This window comes from Castanea sativa, chromosome 8 (assembly GCF_040712315.1).
Source record: "Castanea sativa cultivar Marrone di Chiusa Pesio chromosome 8, ASM4071231v1".
Taxonomy (NCBI): Eukaryota; Viridiplantae; Streptophyta; class Magnoliopsida; order Fagales; family Fagaceae; genus Castanea; species Castanea sativa.
Genome location: NC_134020.1, coordinates 54,746,196 through 54,767,863, shown reverse-complemented (window position 1 = coordinate 54,767,863; position 21,668 = coordinate 54,746,196). Strand labels below are relative to the sequence as shown.

At 36.0% G+C, this 21,668-nt stretch overlaps 3 protein-coding genes across 3 annotated transcripts; 1 reads left to right on the top strand and 2 right to left on the bottom strand.

The window, feature by feature from the left end:
• The first annotated feature begins 6,955 nt into the window (after nucleotides 1–6,955).
• LOC142607155 (putative fasciclin-like arabinogalactan protein 20) lies at nucleotides 6,956–8,242 on the top strand. Its single transcript, XM_075778582.1, has one exon. It carries the CDS (start codon nucleotides 6,956–6,958, stop codon nucleotides 8,240–8,242), a length of 1,287 nt encoding a protein of 428 aa, XP_075634697.1.
• A 1,032-nt stretch (nucleotides 8,243–9,274) lies between these two features.
• Nucleotides 9,275–11,413, bottom strand: LOC142607143 (pentatricopeptide repeat-containing protein At1g71060, mitochondrial-like). The gene has a single exon (XM_075778568.1). The coding sequence runs from the start codon at nucleotides 11,155–11,157 to the stop codon at nucleotides 9,493–9,495; it is 1,665 nt and encodes a 554-aa protein (XP_075634683.1). The 5' UTR covers nucleotides 11,158–11,413; the 3' UTR covers nucleotides 9,275–9,492.
• Nucleotides 11,414–12,903: 1,490 nt separating this feature from the next.
• LOC142607639 (beta-glucuronosyltransferase GlcAT14A) lies at nucleotides 12,904–20,043 on the bottom strand. The gene is made up of 4 exons (XM_075779206.1): nucleotides 19,064–20,043; nucleotides 14,117–14,192; nucleotides 13,908–14,023; nucleotides 12,904–13,801 (listed from the first exon to the last, which is right to left on the bottom strand). The coding sequence occupies exons 1-4, from the start codon at nucleotides 19,557–19,559 to the stop codon at nucleotides 13,287–13,289; spliced, it is 1,203 nt and encodes a 400-aa protein (XP_075635321.1). The 5' UTR covers nucleotides 19,560–20,043; the 3' UTR covers nucleotides 12,904–13,286.
• Nucleotides 20,044–21,668: the final 1,625 nt, after the last annotated feature.

Genomic DNA, 21,668 nt, shown 5'->3' with positions numbered 1-21,668 from the left:
AAGAAGAGAAAGAGTCCGCAGATTCGAAGCTTGCACGTGGTCGTGTCAGTAAATTATTTCATAAGGTGGTAATAGATTTAGGGTTAAATCTAATTGTAAAAACTTCAATTCTCTTACCGTGAATTTGGTTTACCTTAAAAATATTTAGGTTAAATCATATCCAAGTTTTTACCTTGAAATGGTTTGTTTTATCGGTTTTCCTAGGTCATCATATTGTGGTGTTATTTACTTTTCCGCATCTTTGCATGATATGATATATTTGTGTTTAACCTAGATCTAAAAATTAATTTAAGTAATCACTTGGTTAATATATTAGGTTAAACAATCTGGTTTAAGGGGTCCAAACGAACAAACATAACTAATTAAAATCTTCTCACCAATTTCTTGTTTCTTAGGGCGATCATAACCATAATACAATTTACCTTTATGTACTTAATTATCAAACCCATAAAAGAATGGTTTGCTTCACATGATGTAAGTTACATTGTTTGGCGAAAGGTTGTAACCTAGAGAGATCGAGATTCGAGAGACATAACTCTTCTTAGGTTTGTGATATAAAAGGGAGCAAGTTCTCCTATAAATATCAATGTGGCCGATACCGTACCGGTACCGGCCGTACCGGCCGGTACATACCGTACCGGCCAGTGCACCGGTACCGGTACACTTCTATATTGTACCGGAAAAAATACCGGCCGTACCGGCCGCGTACCGGCCATACCGGCCAATTTCGGGCAATACCGGCCGGTACCAGGCGTACCGGCCGGTACAGAAAAAAGCTTTTTTTTTTTTTTTTTTTTAGTTTTGTAATTTTTGAATTTTTGTAAAGGCATAATGGTAACTTATTTATATTAACTTCTTAGTATTATTTATTTTCTTAGTATGCAATGAACAACTAAGCTTTCTATTTTTTATATTGTGTTTTTTTTTTCTTTTATTTGATACTAAAGTCTAAAACTATGAATAATTTGTTCTAAATTGAAGTAATGTTTTATAATAAACTTTTATATTTACTATAATATAAGTGAAATATTATATGTTTATAAACATGGTTCTAGAGATTTTGATGTGTGTGTGTGTATATATATATATAAAAAATAGCGGTAAACTCGAAACGGTACACCGGTATTGACCGGTATCCGAAATATATCGTACCGGTGGCCAAACCGGTACAGCCTCCGGTACGGTATTGACTTCCTTGATAAATATACAGACGGGTTCTCATAACCTGCAGGTTCTTATTAAAAAAAAAAAATCCTACGAACTTTCTACCATGTGTGATCACCACTCTCAAGGGATCACCTTCCATCTTTGGGACTATCAATGGTAATAGAGCTATATGGCCATTTTCACTACCTTCTAAGAATTTCTTCACAGTGATCTACGAGGCCATCATACACATGTTATACATGAAATAAAGTTTTGGTACAAAAAATTCATGCTGTTCCCAATTGAAAATTAGCTCTCCAAAAATCTTAAATTTTAAGTGACTACCTAGCTCGTATATATATATGGATGATGAACCATTTTCAGAAAAAGCTCACGAGTTATTCATTTTAACTATTTGTTTCGTTTGATATTTGGTGATTGGCTTATTTGGGACCCAAAATTGAAAGTTTGGGATTTCAAGATTTAGGTCCTATTTGTCTAGTTCACATAATTGATTTTTTTTTTTTTTTTTTTTTGGCATCAACAAAACGATTTTACAATTAAGCATCATTGTTGATTAGAAATGTTTTAAACTACAGTTGATTAATTTAAAATTAATTAGAAGAATCAAATAATCAATTTGGTGAACATATACTAGGGTTTCCTTGTTCTTAACTCAACTTTGGATATTTGAGAAACACATTAATCTTTTTAAAATTGATGATATTTGTTTGTTAGTAAACAAGTTTACCCCCAAAAATTCACAAATCATATTCATTAGTTTGACATTTGGAATTCAAAAATTGTTAAATACTTTTGAATTGTGCCAGTTACAAGTAAGGACTAGAAAAATACTAAACTACCAATTTGATTATACAATTTGTACTTATTCTTTTAATTTAGATTACAACTATGGAACGAGTATTTTCAAACATGAATATTATCAAAATTATGTTTTATAAAAAAATAAAAATGAAAGATGATATTCTAATGCATTGTTTGATTTTGTACATCAATTCGAAAGGGACATTGTTGCTAAATTTAATGCAAAATTAATCATAGATAATTTTCAGGATTTAAAATAGCATCGTGTTCCATTTTGATATATCATAAATAATTAAGTTGAGATGTATTAAAAAAAACTATTATTTTGTCTTTTATTTTATTATTATTATTATTATTATATTATACTTAACATATATTAGTTTTATTTTTCATGTATTATTTATTTTTAAATGTTAGTATTAATTCTTATTCTTGAATGATTCTTTTTTTTTTTATAATGTTTTGGCCCCAAAAACAATTCCCGATTTTGTCTTGAGAAAGAATAAGAAAAAACTTGAGGCTTCTCATAATTAATCACATTTACGAATTTACATATCTGAACAATATATTTAAAAAACTGATAATGAATTATATACGTACTTTACTAGAGTAATGTTATGGCTACAAACTATTTTACAACATTTTTACAAACTGTTGATGTGTTTAACTTTTTATTGGTTTTCATCTAAGCCCACCATTAATATCAATTTTTCATTTATTAATAATCACTCACCACATCAATAGTTTGTAAATGTTTTTTTGTAAAAAAGTTTGTACCTCTAGCATTACTCATTTTAGTATCATCACTGTTGCATACAACTACCTCTTTTTATTATTTTACTAATTAACATGTATAGTATTATCACATAAGCATATCACAAGTTATTGTTATGCAATCAATTATTTATTAAATGGAGATATTATAGTACAATAGTATTTAACAATTATATCATCCATGCCCAAGGGCCAAGTTCTCTATCCATTATAATGTGATAATCTTGTACGGATTCTCATTTGAGCCAAACTCATCATTGACATCACTTTTTTATTATCTATTACTAACAATGTATATCATGTTATCAACAATTCTTCCTATAAAGAAAAAAAAAAAAAAGTTATCAACAATTCTCAAATTTTTTGTTTCTATATATAAATTTCTCATATTTGCCCAGTGGAATGTACGAATAGTGCTATTTTTTTTTAATTATTGTTATTTATTATTCATTTTTAGGAATTCGAATCCCATTTTAAAAGGAAGTCAAAGAACTAAAGTAAAAACTATGAAACAGGGTTCTGCTCTACACTCAAAGCTATAATATCTCAAATCTCTCGATCTCAACATTAATATTCTCAAATCAACGGGTGGAGGTAAGTAAAGGGTTTTTTTTTAAAAAAATTGGGGCTGGCGTGATGATTCAATCATATACGTCTGGTTTTGTACTTTAATTTCTTAAATTCGAAGAAGGTTTTATATCTAAGAATTTGCATATATAGCAAAGTTCATGTAATTAATGTCTTCTTTGTTTTACAGGTTGGAGTTATGCACGAATGGGAGGTCGTTTTACTACTAATAGACCCGAGAGTAATAGACCGACGAGGAGTAAGTGCATCTATACATGGGCATTGAAGAGGATAAAAGTATGAGACGGATCTCTCCTCGTAAAGCACAACGGAGTGGAGTTGACATGAGGTGGGTCGACGGATCAATACTACATGGACACGTAGTGGACGGTGGCAACATTGGTTCTCCGTCAGGTACTGATTAGGCGTCATAGATTCCTAATGGGAATCAACCTACATCACGCGATATGTTTGATATGGTTTTACTTTATCTCCACACAAGCGTGAATATAGGGAGTTCTTGCGTTACACGTTTGACCATAATAAAAGACTCCTGTATGGAAAAGAACTCGATAAGGAATGTAGAATCGAAAGAAGTGTTATCCTAAAAGGAAAGGGTTTCCTGGCCAAGGCACGAGTGATAACCCTACACCAACATAAATACCCCAAAAACTCTCGCATCAAGGTACGCATAATTAACTCGACTCTGGCACTCTAGGGTTGTGAGAAAGACTTGAACTTGACCTTCGGAGGGTTTTTGGCCGGCACCACACCGGTGCTCTCTGTTAGGTCCTCTATTTTCTTTTTTGCAAGTGTTGTTTCGGTTTGGGAGTGCTTGCAACTTACTGGTGATTTTTTCGGCATCATCAGGCATAATAAATTATATATGCAATTTTTTTAATAACAAATTATAATGCATTAATATTAATAAGGGAACTGTTTTTATTTAAACCGAATTTGAATCATTAAAGGGAACAAATTTACGTATCTTAAAAATCTCATATGATATATTTGTAATAAAAATAAAAATAAAAAATCATTCAGTTTTGTTTGGATTATGTTGTCAAAACTTTCGTGTTTGTGAGTTGTGACAGTGGCAACCGATGAAGAAATAAGGAAAATGATTGAGAATGCCGCCGAGCATGGTGGCCGTTTTGCTAAAGAGGTTCCTATTATGTCCATTTTTGATGCCTTCGCTGCACCAGATCCTCGTGCTTGCCAGTATATGACCAGTTTTATCAAGGCTCCGTGGGGCTAATTATTACTTAAGTGATGAGGACAGAGAGATTGAGGAATTTTTGGTAACTAGGTTTTGTGGGGTGTGGGAGACAAGAGTCAGGGTGCAAGTCTCCAAGAGAAAATTTTACACACATTTACACTTAGATTAGGCTAGAGTAGAATTCTATCTTGTAAAAAAAAAAAAAAAAAAAAAGAGATAAACCAAATGGCAGTTTTTAAAGTAATTCTTAAATATTTTCAGAGCACGAAAAATGATGCTCTTTCCTCTCAAATTCATTATGAGAATAGGATATTCTCATTAAATTTATGGTAGAATTTATTATGAATGACCTAAAAATTTTTCCAACGTAATCAGAGTTTTCTTATAGTTTTGGATTATAATTGGAGTGTTCTTTATCTGGTTATGAATTTTTGGAGGTCTCTCGGTTTCTACTTTCAAGTGTAGTAATGCTATTAATATTTTATTTTCTTATGACTTTACACGCTTATTTATATTTGATAATTAGTCGGACTGAGCAGTATAGTCAAATATGGGATTATTGTGCAGTATGTGTGCTTGACAACATGTAAAGCTGGTTCTTAGCGGGATGTAAATCATTGATGAGTTTTAGAAAGGGAAACTGATAGCTTAATTCAATGAACAACAACAAATTCTTTTTTTTTTTTTTTTCTTTGGGAGAGTTTGTGAGTTAACTTGAGTTTATGAGTGTAATTCAGCAGCCATCAGTAAAATTATGGGCAACAGTATGTCACTCACAAACGTTACTGTAAGCTTAATGGAACAATCAGTTACAATTACAAGTACAAATATTTTGGAAAACAACAAATCTAATCATTCTTTATAAATGGGGGCTTTGCCAAATGATCTTCATATGCAAGAAAAATGATGGATTTATTTGGTATGAACTGCTTAAAAACCTTATTTTTACACTTCTATTTTAACTTGTTATTTATATTTTTTTTATATGGTATTGATGTGTAATAGAAATATCTCTCTCTCTCTCTCTCTCTCTCTCTCTCCAGGATGTAGTAAGTCTGCTACTCAATCAAGCCCATGACCGAATGTTGTGCTCATCAGGCTCCTAAAATAATAAAAGCCCTTCAACAGGCAAAGCCAGTACCTCGACAAGGTCTTCAGGCTCCTAAAACAATAGAAGACCCTAAACAAGCAAAACAAACATCTCAACAAGCCTCTAAACAAGTAGTACCGTCTATGCAATCAAACAAAATGCTAATGGTCCAAAGAATTTTGGAGACAGCAATGGGAGATCGCAGTTCTTAGTGAGGGAAGATTCATATGTGGTCAGGCACAGACCAAGATATCATGTTTGGAAGGACCACAAATTAACTGTTCAAGAACAAAATTTAGAAGCACTAAGTTAATACAAGAAAATTGAAGCTAACGTCTTTTTAATGTTGACAAAAAAACATCTCTCTTGGAGATCTTTTGTGTTGTGACTTGTGAGGGCTATTGTTTCCATAAGGCATGGTTTGAGCCCTGAATTAATAAAAGAAACGACACCATAATTTTTTTTTTAAACATTTCAATTTTAGTTATTTATTAAGATGTAAGTTGATAATTTTTTTTTCTTAATTAAAAAAAAAAACCATTTATTTTTTATTCTGTACTAAATTTTGCAATAAGAGGAATAAGTTCACATATAAGTTTTCTTTCTCTGCAAATATTGTTTTGTGACAGCAATAGGCTCCTACTATCAAGTTTCATAATTCCTTAACTTCACTTTGAAGCAATTCTTTGGAAATGACCCCAAAATAGGCAGAGCATTCATTGTGTGATTTTCAACAAAAACTCTTCACAACTTAAGGCTTTTCTGATTCATTATTTGATTTGTATAAATTATTTTCCACTGGTATAAAAATGTTAACACAACCAAAATGTTTTAGGCCTCTTTAACAATTTCTCTTTGTTGCATAATGGCTATTGAGAAAGTGAAGCTTAGTCAAATTTATATCATTACAGCCTCCCAAGTTTATGCTAATGCCTAGCCTGGCTACCAATTTCTGGTTTCTGAAACAGATTCTTTTTTTTCTTTTTTTTTTTGATAGGTCTGAAACAGATTCTGAATTATCAAAATCAGAGTATTCAAACTACATTGAAATAAAATTTTGATCAATCATATCAGTTCAACTATATAACTTAACACATTCTTAGCTTTATACACTCTTGTATTCCTATATCTTTATAACTGAAAAAAACCACCAGGGGCATTTCCGTCATTTCACAGTAACGGTCTAACTACCCCTCCATCACACAAACACCAACCCCACTCTGCCACGTGTACAATCCTTCCCGCCAAAAAAAAATTTAACCAAATAAACTAACATTTCCACACTGTTTTTTACACAGAAAAGACTCTGTAACCAGAACCAAAATCTTTCATCAATGGCTTCCTCACTCCCAATCTCTCTCCTCCTCCTCCTCCTCCTCCTCCTTCTCTCTCCCTTCTCTCTCTCCTCCGCGGTCCCGTCCGAACCCGTCCTCAAAGCGGCCGAGATTCTCTCTGATTCCGGCTACACTTCCATGGCACTAACTCTTGAACTCGCCTCACACACCCTGCTCCCACACTCTCCATCCCTCACCATCTTCGCCCCCACCGACGCCGCCTTCGATCACTTGGGCCAGCCTCCTCTTTCTCTAATCCAATACCACCTCCTCCCTCTCGCTTTCTCCTTCCAAAGCCTCAAGTCCCTACCTTTAGGCGCCAAGATCTTGACTGTCCTCCCAAGACACTCGCTCATCGTCACTGCATCATCTTCCGATGACTACGTCTCCTTAAACAACGTTACAGTTCGCGGGCAGCCTGTATACGATGATGGGTCATTGATAATTTTCGGAATTGACAAGTTCTTCAACCCCTATTTTCGGTTTTCAAAGCGATTCTGGAGACAAAGTCACAATCTTGAATGTCTTGCGTTGGTGCCTCATAGCGAATCGTTGGTGGCTTCTATGGGTGCTTACTCGTTTCGCGAAGCTTGCGCGGCAATGAGAACCAATAGGTGCTCTATTATGGCTTCGTTTCTTGATATTCAGTTTCTTGGGTCGCAAGAAAAGGCTCCTATGTTGACTGTGTTTGCGCCGGCCGACGAAGTGATAAAGGGTCATTATGGAAGCTTCAGCGAGTACTTGTCGTCGTTCTTTCATCGCCACGTCGTGCCTTGCAGGCTTTCGTGGGGTGATCTGGTGAATTTGGAAGATGGCACGCTGTTGAGGACTTATTCCGAAGGGTTCACCGTTAATGTCACTCGGTCCCTTGGCATGCTTTTGCTCAATGATGTTCCGGTTATCTATCCCGACATGTATTTCAGTGATTGGCTTGTTGTTCATGGCGTTGTTGATGTTTTTGAGCCACCAATGGAGACAGTGCAAGAGCCGGGTCCTCCAGCAGAGGTGGCAAGTCCGAAAGTGCAAGAGCCAGAACCTCCGGCAGAGGAGCCAAAGCCAATAGACCAATCAATTGAATCTTCAGCTGAGGTGCCAATGCATGCAGAGCAAATGACAGATTATGACTTAGATGAAAATTCAGCTGAAGTGCCAGTGCAATCTGAGCCGATGACAGATTATACGCCTGAGGTGCCAGAGCAAATAGAACATGAGAATTCTTCATCTAGAAATGGTGATGGTTTTGAGGCACATGCTGTAGAACACTACCACTTTTCTGTTTTTCATTAGGTCATATTGTTGTTGATAGCTTTTGCTTCTCTGTTTCATTGTGGCTTTTGTTTTTGTAATGATTGGAATGCTTACCATAAGTCCTCTAATAAAATGGTGCATGAAGTAGTATGCTTCCAGTATTGTGGTGTAATGTGTTTGAGATGTTTTGACTTTACTAGATTGTGCCTCTAATGGTGTATATCTGATGTAAATGAAGGGGTTCAGTTGAGAAGATGTAAAAACATTATTTTAGAAAATAAGATCAGTTGCATTTCTTCATCTCGAATGTCTTTTACTTTTTCTTTCAGTTTCTCTATCATTGAATTGGTTTAACTGGAAACACACTTACAGGATCCACAGATTGATAACTTTTAAGTAGTTAGTAGAGTACGCAAGATTCAAGAGTCTATCATATAGAATGACATAGCTGTGTAGGACATGCAGAGTGTTTTCCATGCCCAATTAAATAATCCAGCGCATGATCTATTATAGGTTGATCATTCTCATTTAGTCTCCTATCATCATTGATTGCACAATCCCACCAACAGCACAATACTGTCACCCAGCGTAGTGATTCCTTTTTCTGGTGATATGAATCCCAAAGAGTAAAGTGCTACAGATTGTTCTGTAGAATTCAGTCAATATCAGACTGCTTCCTTTAGATTTTGTCAAATTGCCGCCTGGGCAGCCTCCTGTTCTGACTACCACATTATTACCAATTTTAAACCATCGACTTGGTCCCCAGGTTCCACTGCTGCACTACTACCAAAATTTTCGAGTGTAACCTGAAATCTGACTAACACAGTGGTGCCTTGTGAGATTTCCAGGCCCTTCTAAACCCATGTTTACTGAGAATTAACTGTTGCTGTTAAGTGAAATCACTGGTTTGAGGGCAGGGCTTCCTATTAATGAGACGGAGAGCTCTACCACTGCAGATGTACCATTGAATTCCCCTCCCCCCAAAACACAAAAACAATATCTGCAGTTATGAATGATATAAATTTGACTAAGGTTCACTTTATCAATAGCCAGGACACAACAAAGAGATATTGGTTGCATTTAACATTCTATACCAGTAAAACAAATAGAAATTATACAACCTTCAAAATTTAGGGTCATAGTAATACACATGGAGAGGAATATTGATCAGTAAATAGCAGATTTATATCCTGAAAAGGGGGCTGATAAGTTCTGCAGCTGGGTTCTCTGCCGACCTCCATTTCATCATGAAACAAATAATCAATAGTTCTTGGAATCCTTCATTCATCTTAACGAACCAGTGGAGCTTTTCGTAGTTTATCAATCTTCTGAGCCAAAATTAGAGCTGTATCCTCCCTCCCCTCATCAAGAAGAGCTTGTTTTAGTTTACTAAACATCTGGGCTGGAGGCCGAATGCCCTTATCTAACATCTCCTGAAAGTATTTGCAAGCGTCATCTAACTTGTTCTCATGGCTCAAGCTGTTGATCAATGTAGAGAACATGTGCATTCCAGGAAGGACTCCTCGGGTCTTCATCTGATCCCAAACCCTTATTGCCATATCAACTCGCTCCACATTACAAAACATCCTCACAATGATCTCATATGTACTCACAGTTGGCTCACAGCCTGGGTCATTACTCATTCTCTGAAAAACGGAGTAAGCTTCTTGGGTTCTCCGAGCCTTTATCAAGTGATGTAAGATTATGTCATAGGTTCGAGAATTTGGACCAACACCACATTTTCTCATCTCATCAACCACCCTATGCACATCATACATCCGCATTGACCAACAGTAAGCCCCCACAAGAGCATTGTAAGTGGGTGCTTCCGGTACAAAACCATAAGCCTTGGATAGTTCAAAAAACTCAAGGGCTTCACTCAACCTCCTCTCAGAACCCAATCCATTAATCAAAGTACAAAAGATATGCGGACTTGGCTTGCAATTCTTTGCTTCCATTTCACGGAACAACTCAAGTGCTTCATCATATTTCCTTGCCTTACAATGTGCATTGATAATTATACCATATGTCACGACATCAGGTTCAAACCCTTCATCTCTCATCTCCCTATAAACCTCATTCAACCTCAATAAATTTTGTTCTTGACCCCAACCCTCCAACAGAATCGTGTATGACTTAATATCCGGTACAAACCTTCTCTTCTTCATTGTATCAAACACCTCTTGTGCTTTGTCAACATTTCTTGATTTGCTCAAAGTATCAATCAATCTATTATAATCTGAAACTTCCAACTTCATTCCAAACTTCTCTATCTTCTCAAAAGCATCTATGGCTTCTTTAACCTTCCTCGCTCTAGCATATCTCCGTGAAATCAACGCAAACGTCTCTTTACTCAACAGCCCTTTACGCTTCATATCACTAACTAAATTCCATACCACCTTGAACTGTTTGATCTTACCCAAAGCCTCAATCAAAGCATTATAACTCTCATTACTATATTTAAACCCCTGTTTCTTCTCAGCCCACTGAAAGAAAGATAATGCAAGAGTACCTGCATTGCTCAGCTTCTTCAAGACCTCCACAACCAGCTCCGGCGATACTTCAACCTTGGCACCATCAAGAACGGCCTCTATAGAAGAATTAGAGCCTTTTGTTAGTAATTTACAAACTTTTTCAGCATCTTCATGGACTCTATTGCTTAAAATAACATCTGGGTCCTTGTCATTTATTTCATCAAACACTTGGCCTGCACCATCATGGAACGGTCTGTGAAAACCAAGACAATATTTTGGCAAAGACCCACGTTGAGTTTCAATGTGAGGTTTTGAATTTTGGAGGAAATTCTGGTCTTTGAGTGTGCTGAAAGAATCACTAGTGAGTGATCTAATGAGAACAGTTTGAGTTGCTGGAATGTTAAGGAAAAGAAGTAAGGGATTAGAGTGTAGTCTTTTGGATGATTTTGGGAGAAAACTGAGGAACCGAGAGAGACCCATTTGAGAAACAACGAGGTCTGAATGAAACCAATGAAGAGGAGATGAGATTGTTGATTAGAGTTTGTTTCGGCGGGAAGAGTTGAAACTCAGAAAGTGTAAACACCAACGTTCAAGGAAATGGCATGAACCCACTATAAATAAGAATCCTCTCCTTGTTTTGTGGTAAATAATAATAATAGGCTCCTGTAGTTAGAAGTTTGTAATGCGGTTTTTTGGGTTTTTACAAGGAATCAAATCAGTCTAGGTATAAGCTTTAAAATACATATTTTCATTAATATTTGTTAGCATTTTTCAATACGAATATAATCCTTATAAAGCTTCCTTAACGAGTACACAAAAGGAACATCCATATACATAAACCATAATAATATAATATATATTGAAATCCTAACTCTACATTTGAAAATTGACATGATTAATTGATAATCAAAGCACATTAAAAGGTAAGAGAGAATGGTGAGCTCTTCTTGTCATGATCATTTTAATTTAATTGTTTCAAAGAGTAGGAGATGAGGATTTGAATCATAGTTCTTATAATGGAGAGTTGAGACTAGACTGTGGGAAGTAAAAGGACCCAAGTGGGCATATGGGCCTTTGGGCTGTAACATGGAGGGCCGACCTGCTTCAGGATTAAACTCTATGAGTTGGCCCATACGCTGAGGGTCCGAGGATGCAACCGAGGGAGAGTTTCACCTCGGACAGATCCTAGAGAACTCAAGATTTCATTATAAAGGTCAAGGCACAACTCTAGAAAGACTAGTGGTTAAAAGGGGACATCCTGAATCTTCTAGATGCACTAGTATTAAAGAAAATATCAAGGGTAAAGGCTGCCACCTCCGCATTAAAGGCTCTGTACCTACCTCCCTGGCCGCATTAATGGGGAGGTGACCCCTGAACAGTGAGGTGGAAACTTCTAGTCACTATCCAAAAAGTATCAAGGAAGGAAGTATAAAAGGGGGGTAAAGGCCAAAGAAGGGGGGAGAGCTGAGAGAGAAGTGAAGAAATTGTAATCCTTAAGGAAGAAAGAGAAATACAAAAGAAGTGGTCCTCGGCTTGAGTCCGAAGAGATTCATTGCAATTATTGTTCGTTATTTACCTGTATTTGTTTATAAAAGTCTGTTATTGAGCTCCCAGTACTTCTAACCTAGGTTTCAAGCCCACACTCTACAAATTTTATTGTTTAAGGCTCATTGGGCCTGAGCCCGTGATTGTCTTTAGGTCCAGGTGCAATTGTGCACTTACATAGACATTACCACTAAATTAAGGATTTTGGCTAGTTCAGAAAGATTTAACAAAACTCTTGTATCATATAACATATTCTAATCTTTTTTTCACTTTTATAACTTATAACATATTTTAATCTTTTTTTACAACTGCTATGTTGAAAATTGTAATTGAAACTTCGATTTCACTTCAGCTTACCAATAATATCACTTTTAGTACTACTTATTATAATACATGACATCACAATTATGAAAAACATATTGTAAACACTGTTGTGGATACATTTTTTGTTACAAGTATTCTCTTTATACATGTAGCCGAAATTAACTGTGAGACTAAAACCAAATTTATGGTGACAACATTAGCAATTAAACTTCGGTTAGGAATCAATAAGAAGCCATCAAATGTAACAACTACTTCTGCTGCTCGATTTTCACGGTTCCTCTCTTCTAGCCATTAAAAACCTAGAGGTTGCTTTGAGAGAGAGAGAGAGAGAGAGAGAGAGATGAAATCAATACAATAAATTGGAATTCAAAGAATGAACTTCTACTATTGCATTCAAAAGAGTGCGCAATACAATGTGATGACTGGTAGAACATACAACAGCATGCAAATGGCAGCACAGAGAGGGAGATCCTCTTATTGATTGAAAGGCTTAGTGGCTCTAAAATAATACTAGCCGCCAAGCAGTAATACAGCCCAAATCTTCAAGTGAATTCACTTGCTTCCATTTAACTCTGCCCTGCTATAAACACTAGTAAAGCCTCTGGCCGTAGAACTTGAAATAACTTAGGCTCAATTTCCAAAGAATGCATCTCAAACTGATGTCAGTCTTCAAACTGGTCAGAATTTCAGAAGCACACAAAATGCACCTCATTTCAAATTTTTCTTTGACTTGGGCATCTTCATTTGCACTGATTCAACTGTGAATTCCAGTCATCAACAAGGCCTGTGATGGTCTCTTCAAACTTCTTCGCTTGAAACCCAGGCTTCATAACATTGACATCACCCCATTGGGAGCAAGGATCCATCCACCACCTCTTCCGCCCAGAGCACCAAGCTCCCGGGACAGCCTGGTTACGCCCACGCTTGAGAATCTTTTCATCAACCACGTCCAACACAGGGTCACCTTTGCGGAATTGCCTAGCAAACGCAGCTCCACTTTCGATCATTTGATTGAAATCAGAGATATTGAGGAAGTGGGGTTCCATCTTCGGGGGATTATCCCAGATCATATATCTCAAATCACTGTTCACAGTTGTGTTCACAAACTCTGGTGAATTGCAAACGACAGAGTGAAAGTATCCTTCTTCAGACAACACTGCATTAGTAAAGTACATGAGAAGGGTGCGGGGTAGGTTATCCCAACCAATTATGCAATATTCCAGGAAGGATCGACTCAGGATGACCCATGGGGAACCTGCAAAGTAAGATAATTGAATATAGTATTCCCACAAGTATAATGCATATCCATACATGTAAATTTTTTGTTGCATAAATAGCCTAATATAGAGAATAGACTTTGCCTGTGAATACTTTGAAAGCATCAGGTGTTTTACGCTTCTCAGTGGCATGAAAAATTTGACTCCTCCTGGCTAAATATAAACCTGGGTCAACTACAATGGGATGAAACCTTTGAGATCTGCACCAGAAATTAGACCAACATAATTTAGATTGGACTAAGTTTAAACCCTTTCAAATAAGCTACTAAAATTAGTGAAAAGGGTTTGCCTACTCTTTCCATCCAAGGTCACTGGTGTGATCAATGAAATTGAGGTCTCTACTGACAGAGGAGAACACATGGGACAGGTCTGAAAGTAGCAAACAGAAGCCTTAATCAGAACATAAGAATCAACTATGAAGAAAAACTGGACAAGCAAAAAACAATTAAGAGACATATTGACAAAATAAAAGAAAAATGCCCAGGATAGTTTAGAGAACGCTGTTACAATGTAGTATGTTACACCTTGAAGGATATATTTAGTTGAGGACACATGCAGGGTTATAATACCACAAAACTTGAAAAATCAATAAGCCATGAGCTCCCTAGGCAAGCTTTGGGACAGAACAATCAATTCCAATCTCAAAGGAAATGAGATAATTCTTTGAAAAAAAAAATGCCATCCATGTACACAGGTAATACCGTAATACAACAGGTTCAAAAAAATTATACATGGAAAGTACAATGATCAAGTAAAAAACAGATAATTCTATCCATACACTCAGAGAAAAAGAGTTGAATTCTTGCCTCACTAGGACTAAAATGCTTGGGGGGGAAATTTGCCTAAGAGAACCCATCACTTGAATCGGGATCTAGGACAGCTATCTGTTATAATGTATTTGTGCCTAAACTTAAGATATGCTCAATGAAGTGGGTCTCAAGTGGTTGACTTGAAAATCTCTAAGATCATAACATTCTTTGATGCAGGACAAAGGGTGGAAAATCAGCAAATTCTAGGGGATGAAGCCTAGGATTTGTCCCATTCTTATTTTCTTTACCCTTATATCTATGTTTTACCCTTTGTCCTGCATCATTCTCACTAAGACAAGAACTTAAATCCGCAACGGGTTATGAAAAATATGATGAGGGCCCTGGGATCTCTCATTAGTCCATTAGTGCCTTTGCAGGTACTTGCTCTATTTTCTGTTCTCTATCTATAAATTTCCAGCTCCATCCTTATCCTACGATATCATATAACAGAATATGTTCTCTTTTTTTATAGGTATAACAGGATATGTTCTCTTTTAGCAACTTTCTCTTCAGATTAGAAGCAAGGGAATCATGAGTAATAAAATCCTTTCTATTGCAAAGATAATCATTAACCTTCACAGTCAAGAGAAAAATATTGACAAAAAAGTCTTTAAGAGCACAGATTAAGACACAGTTTTTGGACGAAGATATTGACAAAAAAGTCTAAAGACAACAGATTGATAGACAGTTTCGACAAACATATTGAAAAGAAAGTCTTTTAAGAACACCTAGGACAGTTTCAACAAATCCATCTCTCTCTCTTGCAAAAATCATTCATTTATGATTTCAGTCATGACAAACATATTGACTAGTTTTTAAGACCACAAATTAATATACAGTTTTTCCACAAAGATATTGACAAGAAATTCTTTTAGACCACAGATTTATGTACAGTTTTTTTGGAAAATTTATTGAAAAGAGAAATCCTTAAGACCACAAAGTGATATATGGCTCTCTTTGAGGAAACTTGTCATGAAAGAACCGGCATTGATAATATGCAGCTTTTATCATTGGAGTTACATTTGATTTCAACATTTTACCGGATACAAACTCATTGATCATTTTCCAAACTTTAGAAAAAGCGCTATACCACATCTATGTTATATCTCAAAAGGACTAGTCACAATTGAGGCTTCTTATCTTTATTAATAAAACTCAGTTCAACCCAGTATATGCCCGATGTGGGACTCATCACACACCCACACACATCACATAATCAATCAAATTGGGGCATTACAATATCCCCCACTTAAATCTCTAACGTCCTCATTAGGGCCAACTTTGTGTGTAGTGTTGGGTTACCGGGCCGGCTCTGATACCATATGTAACAACTCAAGAAAAAGCGCTAGCCATATCTGCGCTATACCTCAAAAGTACTAGTCACAATTGAGGTGTCTTGTAGTTGTTAATAAAGACCAGTTCAATCCAGTATATGCCTGATGTGGGACTCATCACACACCCACACACATCACACAATCAATCAAATTGGGGCATCACAATCCCCCCACCCCCCCCCCCCCCAAACCCCAAAAAAAAAAAAAAATTATATATATATATATATATTGGAAAATTGGTCCTATATGGTTCAGGTCACAGATCAAATGCCAAAATATGTTTTACTTCCTGTTTGATAAATTTCAGCTACAGCAACAAGACAGTATCTTAAACCCTGCACTCTATCAACTTGTTGTCCTATTGTTGCTGCTTCAGCCAGGAAACTCCTTTGCCCAAAGGATAGCCCTCCATCTTTAACTACACTCTAAAGTGACAAAAGAATCAAAAGATACATTCAGAACCTTCAAAGTTCCATATCGCTCAAATCTCTACAAAACAAAATAGTATTATTAACTGATATACCACTCATTCAATGCTACAAACTAAAGCCTCTCAACCCATTACATGGTGGTTCAAATGGAATGCACCATAATAAAATCTTCGGTCCAACTAGGGAAAATAAGATTTGATGTTTTACAGGACATGCGTGATTTCAGAATATTTTCAGAATTAACACCTTGAGTACCAAATCTAAACTTAGCCTAACCCCATTAGTGTTAGAAATGTGTCAGAATTAATGTCCTTGGGAGCATAGATGACATAATAAGTCCTTATGTGAACTAAGCTTCAGTTTTACACTTTTACTGTTCTAGAGAAACCTAATGGGCTTCTGAACAGAATATGGATAAAACTTTTCTCAAAAACAAACCCAAATTTGCATCAGCACATCAAAGACCACCTCGACATTTGACTACTTTACATACAACACAAATCAGAAAAGTCGAGACATCAAAATTATTAGTTTCAACACCCCAAGAAATAACTAGTAGATTGACCATATACAAAATATCCATTTTGTCAATAAAACTCAGCTCTAAAAAAACAGATGGTCTGCATAACAAATATTCTTTCCAAAACAAGACACCTTGGGAAATTTATTGTGGGCAAGCGAGAATAATCACCATGGCCTGAAACAGTGGACTGCAATGCAGAAAAGGAGGGGTGCAACATGTGGCTTCCTATGAGGTCACGCATCCAAGTGCACTATTGCACAAGTACACTTAACTACAAAGTAATCGTGGGATCTCGTGGACAAGTGGCCGTAAGATCTGCACACTAAAAAAATTCTGAAAAATAACACTCCAGGCAGTAAAAGGTAGGAGAAGCACTTTGCATTCATAATACACACAAAATAGCCTACAAACCTCGTGCATCTACAAACCAAAGCACAAGTGAATCTGAAGTTCAAGAACACACTCAAGAATCAAGACCTTAACAACTCATATCTGGAGTTCCAAAAAAAAAAGCACTCCAGATTTACAAAATCTGAGTTTCAAGAACATGATGTGCAAAAACTTAAAACAAAGTGCTTGAACATCCATTGCATGGTTCGTAGGGCCTCAATTCAATACTCTGTGTCCTAGCAAAAATACATGCGCTTAAGTGGGATTGGTTCACCAAAGGGCAAGGCTTCAAGTCTTCAACATAAGTTTCAAATTACATAGGCTGATAATTTCATGTGCTTTAGGAACAGATATTATATGAGGACCATAATCACATCTTAAAGTCCTTCGACTGATTCCAAATTCATCTCAGAACAAAAATCACTTTTTTTTTTCCTTTTTTAATCATTTCAACAACATAATAAGAGCTTTCACTCTGATAAGCTTCAAAAAATCATCTCTAATTGTCTTACAAAATGAAAATCGGCTATGGTGAACGCGTGAGTAGATTAAACACTTTTAGGTATTTCATTGGTTCATAAGAGTAGCCAAATTCATCAAAAGGTACCTAGAAAAAATCTGGGTCTATATTGATAAGAATTAGAAGAATTTTGATGAATCCATTACACAGCATGAAAAAATGACTAGAAATACAGACAAAAGGCATTATGATTTGCTTGTTCCTGAATATATTCTATCCCTAAGCGTCATAGGAATTGAGACTATTAATTTGTTTCAGTTCTAGGAATAAAAACAGTATGCATAATTACACTATTTTGCAAAGGAAATAATTTCAAAAATAGAAATAAATAAATAAAATTGTGATTACAATCAAGTTTTGAATTAAAAAATAAATAAAAATCTTGATAGAGATAAAAATAAACTAATTAAACTAAACTTTCTTCTTTGGCCCAATTATCAACTAGAAGATTATCTTGTATGAATTGCTATTGGTTTGATACCATATAATGGAAGCCATTTCGGCATGGTAAGGATTCATATGTATCCACAAGTAAACTACCCAACAGTATAAAAGACAAAGCAAGAGAAACATCAACTTTAATCCCAACTTCTCTTCCTATTCAATAAACTTTTGTAAACCTTTTAAGTTTTAGCATGGTTGAAACTTTCTACTTGATTAAGCTTATGATGACTTTGGCTCAACCATGTCCTCACCTTTAAGCTATTTGCAGAAACCAAGTCCTTAAAGATTCTCATAGAAAGCTATAGCCCATTCAAAAGTTTCATAGAACTATGGACTTGCCTCTAGCCAGTATAATCTACATTCAACTAACCTTACCTGCCAGATTTAGCTGCTGAGCAATATCGAGACATTTGCCCCTATCAAGCTAAATAGTTTATGCTCATTCTATTCTATTAAAGTCATAATCTTTGTTACCTCCTTAATTGAACTAAAAAAAAACCGCAATCCGAGCTATCGAACAATGGTGATTAATAGGCAACCTTACCCCCAAATTTGCTACCTCAATTGAACTGAAACTTAACAACATTTGGCTCAAACCAACTTAAAAACTCCACCAATCAATACTTGTACTAAAAAACAGTTTTTTAAAAATAAAAAAAACACACCCACCAAAGTAAATTCCTCAACTTTCTTTCCTAAAAAACAAAAACACAAACACAACCAAAACCCAATACTCCAAAAATACACAAACATTAGAGATTACCGAATTGGCAAATTTTGGCATATTACCATCCTGAGTGACAAGTGGGTAATCCTGTGCACTCAAAGTCACAAACCAGTTCCACCCACCATCCAATCTCAACAGTATCGCCGCCGCGCGCAGAGTTATCGCGAGTTTCGAAGCACCCATGTACGTGACCCGATCGGACTTCCCGACGACATCGACATTCCCAAAGACCCGAATGGCAGGGACCGATTTGAGCTGAGAAACCAAGCGGCGCCTCTCTTCGTCGGCGGACTCGGCGGAGAGGTGGAGGAGGTACCGGTTGCGCGGGTGGTAGACGGCGAGGAGTAGCCGGAGGATCCGGTCGCCGTCGTTGCTGTTTCCGGTGATGAAGTACGCGAAGGAAGGTGGGTAATGAGAGCCGTGGTGGATTGCGGAAGGGAAGGGCTTTGGGGACGTGAAGGTAGAGAGAGAAGTGAGTAAGAGGAGGAGGAGGAGAGAGAGTAATGCGGCTATGAAGAGAGAGAAAAGCCATCGTTTTTCAGCTCCCATCATTACCATTTGAGCGTTTTTGGTTTTCTGGGTTTGGTTTGTTTTTGTGTTTTAGGATGTGGGTTTGATTTGTTTTTCTGTGTTTTTGTGAATCTGAGATAGATTGGGAAAATGGGTTTGCTTTTGTTTTTGTTTTTGTTTTTGTTTTTTGGATGTGTGAAAAGTTTGAAAAAAGTGACAAAATTTTGGTGTATTTGGTTTAACTTGTGAAATGTGATAGTGAAAGGTTTTCTAATTATGTTTGTGGTGTTTGATAACTCTTGACTGATGTGTGTTTGTGTGTGTGCAGTAATGGTGGAGAATGGACTTTTATTCAGGTTTGAATATGTGAGAGAATTGAAGAATTCTGAATTTATGGACAGTTTGTGGGTTTGTTGGTGGTTGTTCTTTTTGTCTTTGTCTTTGAATGCTTGGATTGGATTTGGGGCTTTCTGAATTTGAAACTGGTATGTAACTTGCAATTTTGGGTTTGATGTGTATGCATCAACAAGATGATGCCAAAAATGCCAATGTGAATAAGTTGGAGGTGTGGGTAACACTTTTTTTTTTCCTTGTTTACCCAATGATAAATAAAAGGTACAAAATTTGATTCTAAAAAAAAAAAAAAAAAAAAAAGTACAAATAGAATTTTGATGTAAGTGTGTAACCCTCTCACTCTCCCTTAAGGCGCGTGGTACAAAGAAAAAAAGTGAAATAAGATTTTTTTTATATATATATAATCCACCATATATACGAAGTCAAAGAGGAAATCTAATTAGAACCCTGGATTAGAATGCAATATTGTACCATATATTTCTAATATCTTCTTAATTTTGGTGTCAAATAAGTTATTCAATACAAAATACGAGAAATTAATTTGTTTAATTTTAATACATGAATTTACACCATTGTAAAAATTGAGATATCCTATGTGGGGTCATGGATTTTAGGATTTGGCCGAGAGCATGTGGTTTTGGCCGAGAAGCATGGGTCGTCCGAGTCCGAGGAGTACTATCTCCTCGGACTAAAGTTAAACGCAAATCTAAGTATAGATCCTAATGATTAAAGATGACCTTTCAGAAAGTTCTAATGATAGCAACGAGCACCATGAATGTACAAGAGGGATAAGGGTTCAAAAATATCTAAGGGGAAGCTGCTACCACTGCATTAATGAGGAAGTGACCTCTGAACAGTATTATGGCAGCCTTACAACCACCCCAGAAGACTTTTAGAGGGGGCTGATGGGACAAGTATCAGCATAAACCATCAACTGTCCACATGTAGTCCACATGTAGGGTAAGGATGAAAGGAGAGATGTAATATAAATAAGGGTAGAGATCCCAGAGAGAAGGAGAGGAAAAAATGAGAAGAGAAAGCACTATAGCAATCTCAACAACTCCTGTAACCATGGTCATCCAATATACGCTAGAACAGAGCTCCTCGGACTGTGCCGAGAACCAACTTTCTCGCACAAACCGAGTTCAATTCTTGTTGGCTCATCATCCAAAACCATATTAACTGTTATCCAAGCACTAAAACCTAGCTCTTTGACCCACTCTCTACAAATTTATTGTACTGGGTTCACTAGGCCAAGATCCCTTACATTTTGGGCTTGGTCTGAAAATTGTGTTCCCACATCCTACATGCTAAAACTCATAGAAAATTCAATTAAAATCCTCAAATAGTATCCAATTTTGCATCATATATCTCTAATTTTTTCTTAAATTTGGTGTCAAATGAGTTATTCAACACAAAATACAAAGAATTATTTTTTAATTTTAATGCATGAATTTACGCCATTGTGAGAACCGAGGGTCCAACAATTAAAATCTAAAGTGAAATGATGTGATATCAAAACTTAATCATTAAGATAAAAATTACATGATATGACATCAAAACTTTTATTCATTTTAAAGTCAAAATCTTTTTTCTTTGATTTAAAATGATGTGATATCAAAACTTCATACTTATGAATTGAGTTATAATCCATAATTGTGAAAATTGGTAATCCTCTTTATGTAATAAGTGTTTACACTCACATTAATCATTAAGATAATTTAAGTTGGATTAATCTTAATTATCATAATTTAAATTACTATATTGATTTTATTAAAAACAAATACCTATGATTTATTGAGA

Bases quoted from the DNA above. Each gene is read 5' to 3' on its own strand.
- LOC142607155 (XM_075778582.1), top strand. From the start codon at position 6,956: ATGGCTTCCTCACTCCCAATCTCTCTCCTCCTCCTCCTCCTCCTCCTC.
- LOC142607143 (XM_075778568.1), bottom strand. From the start codon at position 11,157: ATGGGTCTCTCTCGGTTCCTCAGTTTTCTCCCAAAATCATCCAAAAGA.
- LOC142607639 (XM_075779206.1), bottom strand. From the start codon at position 19,559: ATGGTAATGATGGGAGCTGAAAAACGATGGCTTTTCTCTCTCTTCATA. The intron at 14,193-19,063 runs GTAATATGCCAA...TGCTACTTTCAG, and splicing joins CCCACTTGTCACTCAGGATG to ACCTGTCCCATGTGTTCTCC. The intron at 13,802-13,907 runs GCAAAGTCTATT...CTTACTTTGCAG, and splicing joins TGCTTTCAAAGTATTCACAG to GTTCCCCATGGGTCATCCTG.